Genomic DNA, 7,994 nt, shown 5'->3' on the forward strand with positions numbered 1-7,994 from the left:
TTCTGAACTTTTTTATTCTTATTGTTGGTTTGATTCTGATTTAGTTTTATTCTTCCATTGTCCTCCCTATGGTTGATTCTAATTTGTTCTTTGGTTGGGTTGTTCTTGATTCTTTGGTTGGGTTGTTAAATCTATTTTTTTAGTATTATCATAATTTCTAAGCGTACTTGATTTATAATTCTACTTTCTTTTTAATTGTCTCTAAGCGTACTTGATTTTCTGGATTTAGAGTTATTTTTTATTGAATTTTGAATTCGTGCTTGATCTGCAATTTCTGTTTGATTCTTCTTTGTGTTCATGTAGCAATTTGAGTATGGGCTACAGAATACATTTTTGTAGTTTTTGCGTGATTTAGGCAGGCTTAATGTTTATTCGATCTGTTCTCTGCTCTTATATCTTATCCCCTATCCCTTTTGGGCTGAGAAGAATGAGAAGAGTTAGCAATTAGCTTGACTTTACTGCTTTGTAGAGCCTTGTAGCTGATGATATGGCATACTTAGTCATACTTCCTGACTCTTAATGTGAGTTTCTGCTGAAGGCTATGCTTTGCACTGCATTTATAGTGAGTGCCCTAATAAATTTTTGTACTCTCCTTCAGTAGCTAATTAATCTGGACAATTAATCTTGAGTGGGACATAGTTTGATGATTCAAATTATCCATGAATTGAAAGAAATTGGCTTGTTGCAAATAAAGAAAACCTTTGTGCTTCCAAAAATAAAGGGGGATTTGGACAGAGCAATATGCACATGTAACTTATTACCAGAAAATTTCTTAAAGTCTTTTAATTCTTTAATTTTAATTCTCTCTTGAACAGTTCATTATTGGTGATGGCAATAACATGTATGATTTCACTTATGTTGGAAATGTGGCTCATTCCCATTTATGTGCTGGCCGAGCTCTAGCTTCGGAAGGGGAAGTTTCAAAAAAAGCTGCAGGAGAGGTACCTTTGAAAGATTCTCTCATTACATTTTTTGGTATATAAATATTTGTTTAATTATGTAAATGAAGATTAAACATGGACATCTTAGAAAGCGGTGATGATGATCCTGCTCTATTGTAGACGGGTTGTTAGTTATTCACAGGTGTACATTCTTTAGAAACCACGGTTGCTAACATGATGATGAGTTGATGATACATTTAAGGGTAGAATTTCTTCTTTTGGGTGAATGACAGGACCTAGAAAATATATGTTTCAGCAAATCCTAATCAAATACTTAAGCTAAAATAAGAAAGATATACAACCAAAAACCTTATTCCACTTGGTAGGGTTGATGATTGATGACAAACTTGGATCATTTTGATGCTGCTATGTTATGTTTGATTGGTTGTTTTATTTTTTGACTTTTGAATTTGTAGTTGAATGAAATTATAAAATTTTGGTTTATGTAGTACTTTTAATTTGAATGATATTTTAAAGTTTAGATTAGACTATAATTATATTTTCATGTGTTTATTTATATTTTATTTATTATTTAATTATAAAACGGTTTTTTCGATTCAACCACGGTCTAACTGGTTAAACCTATGAACTAGTAAACCAGTAGCTAAAGCGGTTCGATGACCGGTTTAGTTTTTAGAACCTTGCATTTAATTAATGTTTGATTCAATTCTAAGGTGTTGTTTTCTTTCTTAATCCTATGAATCTGGAGTGGAACAGAAATATGACCAAAGTTTTAAGGTTCAGAATGATTTTCAAATTTGGTTTGGAACTTTGGTTTAAATGATTTGGTTTTGAAACTAGGTCGGAACTCTTTGATTAAATGATACGATTTAAAAGAAAAGTGAGTTCTATGATTTTAATGTATAATTAGTACTTAAAAAGGTTGGTAGAAGAAATTAAAATGAATGATAAATAAATACAATAATTGTGCCCAACTCATACAAATTGAAAGATGGAAAACATGAAGTTGATGCACCATAAATAAAATAGAAAAACTAGCATAGTTGTTAAAACCAAATCGGACCGACTGGTTCAACCAAAAAATCGGTGAACCAAATCATAAACCGGTTCAGTTCGTTCTTTGGACCTTTTAAGGATGAAAATTGGCATGAATCGGTAAAAACCGGTCAAATTCGATAAAAATCGGTCCAATAACGATGCTCCATAGCACTGCATTTCTACCTTTGATCCAGTGCGACCTACGGTCCTCTAGCTCCATCTTCATTGCCACGATGTCACTATGCTTTTCAATGTTATCTATGACAAAGACTAATTATATAGTAAATCCTTGAATTAAATAATTTTATAAATATCTAATTTAATTTTAATTTTAATTTTGTATTTTTTATTTTTTGAATTAATTATATTTTTAATTATGTACCATTATTAATAGAAATATAAACTTTACTAAAAATTTATTAATATTTATCTATTTCAATGTTAATATTGTGATTAAAGTTATCTGTTTTGATATTAGTATTGAAATTTATTGATATTATGGATTGGTATTCTTATTGTGTCAAATTAAGATATTATTGTAGTAGCACTAACTAATTTTATGTCTTTGTATTAGTTGTCTTTAAAATTTGAGATTTAGTTGTTCTTTTGGTAAAGATATGTATTTTAAATTTTTTAAGTTTTTTACTATTTTATATTTTTTATTTACATATTATCGATTTTACCGATTTTATCGGTTAAACCAATAAACTAGCGAACCAGTAGAAATTTACTGTAGCCAAATTTTAGACATTTACTGTAGCCAAATTATACAAATTAATAAATGCGTTATAAATTATATATTTCAGTAAATAAAATAATTAAATTATCTATTTAAAAAAATTCCTTAAACTTAATGGTCAAAAAGACTTAATAATATCACATTACCAATTTTATAATTTAACAATAACCCGTAATCAGACCGAGAAATTTGATAAATTTGTATCTTAAAAGTACCTATAAACTCTTGTCAACGCTAAAGACAAATAAACTATTCTATTCTTAACATATATATGAACTCTAACTTCTCCATCATAGTTTGATACTTTTTATATCATTTCGATAAGTATCTGATAAACTTGCTTTTATAAGTATTTTGTCTGATATTTCTTACATCATTAATGAAGTGTATAAAGATAATAAAGAATATGTCTAGTGTGAAACTGAAGACATGAGATGCTATTTACACAAAATATCTATGCTGTGCATATAACAGTTTTTCTTTGATGTTTACAATTTTCATACATATCTTTCCTTCGTTTGTTCTTGTATGCCCAAAAAAGGAGTAATACTAAATAACAAAGGAAAATTCATTGGGAGAGATGGGGTCAAATGGGAAAAGACAAAAGAAATCATTGACAAGTTTTTGTACAGTCTTCCATAAGAATCAATGTTTATCTTTCAAATTGCAGCCGGTATGAGATCTTTATCAACATCAGCTTTCTGATCATCTTCCAAAACCATCCATGGTAGAATAGGACCCTGAAAAATCATATTACATATTCTATTTTCAATTTTTGGGCCATTGAGGCCAAGGAAAGAAGTAAAGAAAACATTGGTTATCTAGCATCAACGATAGACATGATAGTTAGCACTTAGCTAAAAAAAGCTAACTTCTTTTATTTCCTTCTTGTTAATTGTTGTGAGATTTAGCCCTACTGAAATGTGACCTACACTTTATATAGTACCTAAACCATTGGTGGGAAAAAAAATTAACAATATCAACATTCATAAGATAAAAATAAATGCTAAAAATATAATCTAAAACTATTGATTTTCTCAACAACGGTTCAAATGCTGCAATTTACTCTCTAAAGTTCAACCAGAACTCTAGATGAGTCTTGCCCATTATTTCAACTTGCAAAGGTAATTTGTGCCATTCAGAACCATAAATAAATAAATATAAAAAAAAATTGTAACCTACACTTTTACAAATTCTACCTTTCCTTCGCGAAGGACTCTGGGAGGAATTTTTGTCATGTCAACCACTGTGGATGGATCAGCCACTCGTACACCACCATCAACGACGAAATCAAGACCCTGAAAACCAAAATAAAGGTGTTTAGGTGCTTCTCCTTTCAAAATATAACTTCTTTAATCACTGGGTAAAAGAATTCTAAAATGAAGTTCATAATCTTAATTGTCACAAGCTTTTTTTTTTTGCTATAGCCGGGATAGAAAATAGTATCAATAGCGTTGTAATGAATCGATTCAAAAGCATGGATACGTTCGACCAAATGAAAAAGGGAAAAACATATGAAGCATGCATACCTAGAATCTGCCATGCCTACATATTAATATACTAAGAAAATGATATGGCCTACTTTCTAAGAATCATTTCAAATGCCAATAATATGTACTGTTATTTTGGAGCGGGCGTTGTTTAAACGGAGAAGAGAAATCTTAGTTATGAACCAAATACGCACATAAATGAATGTTTGATACCTCTGGTCCATATGTATCAGCTATCATAACTGGATCAATCATCCACTCATCTTCCTTCAGAGACTTGATGCTAAAACAAGGATAATCAGAAAAATATTAAATCATATGCAAAAACTATCATGCTTCTTATGCTCGTGAATCAATTACGAAAAGGAGGGGGTCAATGCCTAATTACTTATTTTGGTTATGATTTACCATGGAGAATGATTTTAGTTAGTTTTCTAACTATCAACATCATTTCTATGATATGGCTGCATTCAACCATGTATATCAAAGTGTGTGGTTTTGGGTGTAGCTAACTCAACCCACTTTTTGTCTCATGACAACACTGTCATTCAAACAACAATATCTCTTTCCTAATGCAAAGAATAAAAAAAGATCAAACAAATTGAACAAACCTTGTACATATTAATGGTGAATCCATCTCCTTAAGTATTGCTTGACAAATGGCATCATCAGGCATACGAACACCCACATTTTTCCTTGATGCATATTTAGCAGATGAAGTCCCAACCCTTATACACTGCTTAGGTAATTCTTTGCTTGCCATTAAGATGAAAGTGTACTGTCATTTAATCATAAACAGAGTCACTAAGTAACTGTCTACTACTATATGACAAGGACGCTAAGATGTTTGTGAGTGGTGACAACATATCCAAATAATAGGAATTCATCACATAAATACATTTAATATTACATAATATACTAATATACTTGACGAATAGGCAAGATATGACACAACAGTGCCTTTTGATCTATTTTAGAATACCTCAAGCAACATGTAGAGATGAATTATAGCATAGAAATAGTTCAGAAGACAACACTAAAGGTTCAAATAATCATTGAATACAATGCAAAGCTACTTATTCATTGAGATCTCACATTATACAAGCAGCTTTTGTGACTTAAGTTTGTACATTTTCAATAAACAATTGTAACCAGTGTTATTTTTTCCTTTTACGATGATATGTACAAGTCACTTATAGTACAAAGCTACAAACTAACTGGAAATAGATATGAGCCTGGATGCATGATTATATAATGTAGTGAAGTGAATTTTTGTCTCTGTTGTTAACGTGAGATTATACAATGCTCCTCCTGTGGATTTGTCTCCAAGAAACATTATAATATTCATGAATTCACAAAATGTTTACTCTAGGGACCAGAGAGCATACTTACTGGACCAGGCAAGTAATGCTTAACTACTTTGAATAAATTTGCATGGCCTTGACCATCACCACGAGGAAATCCAGTCGTAAATTTGTCTATGTCCCGAAACGAGTGGCATAAGATGCTAAGAGGCTGCAAGCACAGAGGAATTGCGAATGACTTTGACTAATAATACATATACAGATATGCATTGAAAATGTACAAAATTTCAAACCGTGCTCGATATCATGAGACCTAACTGAATATAAAGTGATTACAAGCATGTGACATGGCAACATAATGCGAAATAGGTACCCAATATCCAGCAACTGGCCAGTTCAAAGCACATTAACAACTGACTAAGACTAACTGACTGAGAGAAGTTGTATGTGTTTCTCACCTTAGAAGGTTCTATATTCTTGATTCTGCAACAAAACACTACACTCTTAAGTTAATTAGGGATAAAAAAAAATGGAATCATTCAGTGGCAACAAAAAACACACAAGAATCAATATTAGCAAAAAGTTACCGACCTACGAAGTCGTTCAATAGCTGATTGGCATCTCAAGTCACATGCTATAGCATATCTAAATAGACAAAGAAGGTAAAACATTCATTAACCTTGTGCATCCATCAATCAATTTACGTCATATTTTAGTGTAAATATAGGTTAGAAAAAAAGCTAATTGTGTATGTTTGAATTGAATTAACCTAAAATGATAATATTAGATTAAAATGATAATACATACAATTTCTCCTAAAATATGCTAATTCAAAGATACTAACGAACAAAGACAAGGGAATACAACATTAAATTAAAATCCCCAAAGGATTGAGAAGGACTCACAGGGTATCGGTAGGGATAACACCAACAGCACCTTCTTTCAAGAGATTAACAACTGGTTCCAATTTCCACGTGTCGGAGCCTGATGGATCAGCTTCAATGTACACCAACCCATCCTCCTGCTTATTGAATCCATAGTGCGCAACAAGGTTAATAGCACTCGCATTAAGACAAGTATAGAAGAAAAGAATCAAAGTATTCTCTCTAAATCAAAATCTTTTTTGGGATCAATTGTAATATGTATCAAAAAACGTGGCTTCAATGTAAATGAAGTGAAGTATATAGACCTTGGTGAAACGAGGAGCGGTGTATTTGAGACGCTTAGAGCTTCGCTTAATAGTCATTGATAGTATCGAGAACTTGTGGTTGGAAACGACATGAGTGCTTGGAAATGACACGGAGGAACCGAGGAATGAAGAGGGAGGAATGGTTGCGTCAAAACGAGAGAGGCTATAAACACAAACCATTTCCGTTAACGGGTTCTCAGTGTTGCAAGTGTTGAAGGTGAAGACACTGAAGAATTTGAAGGTGAAGAGTGGGAAGAAGGGGCATGATAGTCACTTTCCCTTGTTCTTTCCAGTTAAGAACTCTCTCGTAGCATGTATCAGTGACTGAGCAAACTCAAGAAACGTCCGGTGCAGATAGTTTTCTCCTAAATGCTTAACTAATATCTATTTCATAGCAAGTTGGTAGACTACTAAAATCCACTTTTTTTTATTTTAATATTCGGCCAACAATTGTTTTTTTTTTAGAGTAAGTTTGGATTGATTTAAAAAATATATATATATTTAAATTTTTTATTTTTTAAATATTTTTTAATAAAAAAGTTATTTTATATTTAAATAGATTTTTAAAAAATAAATATAAAAAATACTTTTAATTTTATTTGAATAAATTAATATTTTTTATTTAAATTACATAAAAAAATAAGATGAAAACATGAAACTCATAACTAATAACTACACTACTTTTTTTATGTGTTTTAATTCTTAATATACGTTTCTAAAATATGTAGTACTACACAATCTTTTTTAGTAATCTAATATTTCTATATAGTCAGTGCATTGTTTTCTCAGCTTGATTATATAAATAAAAAATATAAATAGATATATATTCATAATTTATAAAATAATAAAAATAAATAAATAATGTCTAATAAGATTTTAAAAATTAAGTAATATGATAGAGATATCTTTTTTAGCTTTTCAAGTATACCAATAATCTCTACTTTTGTTAATCATTCATATTGAACTTATAATTGACTAAAATTTATAAATTTGACTACAAAGATAATTTAGTTTGCATTACATGCAAGTTTTAAAGTATTATTTTTATAAGCATTTGCACAAATATTTTTGTTAATGGAAAAAATTTAATGTTAAATGAAAATTTTTCACTAACTCATTCTCTTATTCATCATTAAAAAATGATAATAAAATATGATATTTACAAATTAAATTAATATTTTGCATGATAAATAATAAATATAAATTTATTTAATTATTTTAATTTTTTTTAAAGAAAACTTTAAAATTAATTTATAATTTAAGATTTGACAATGTATAATTTTTTTGTATATATGAATAATCAAATTTGAGATAAATAAATAAAAAAATTTA

The 7,994-nt window shown here is 29.9% G+C and overlaps 1 protein-coding gene across 1 annotated transcript; it reads right to left on the reverse strand.

The window, feature by feature from the left end:
- Positions 1–3,145: 3,145 nt before the first annotated feature.
- On the reverse strand, positions 3,146–7,019 carry LOC107494786 (uncharacterized). The gene is made up of 9 exons (XM_016115822.3): positions 6,663–7,019; positions 6,379–6,494; positions 6,065–6,118; positions 5,932–5,956; positions 5,562–5,684; positions 4,781–4,947; positions 4,383–4,452; positions 3,879–3,977; positions 3,146–3,419 (listed from the first exon to the last, which is right to left on the reverse strand). The coding sequence occupies exons 1-9, from the start codon at positions 6,840–6,842 to the stop codon at positions 3,339–3,341; spliced, it is 915 nt and encodes a 304-aa protein (XP_015971308.2). The 5' UTR covers positions 6,843–7,019; the 3' UTR covers positions 3,146–3,338.
- Positions 7,020–7,994: the final 975 nt, after the last annotated feature.

The sequence above is a fragment of the Arachis duranensis genome, chromosome 6 (genome assembly GCF_000817695.3).
Source record: "Arachis duranensis cultivar V14167 chromosome 6, aradu.V14167.gnm2.J7QH, whole genome shotgun sequence".
NCBI classification, from domain to species: Eukaryota; Viridiplantae; Streptophyta; class Magnoliopsida; order Fabales; family Fabaceae; genus Arachis; species Arachis duranensis.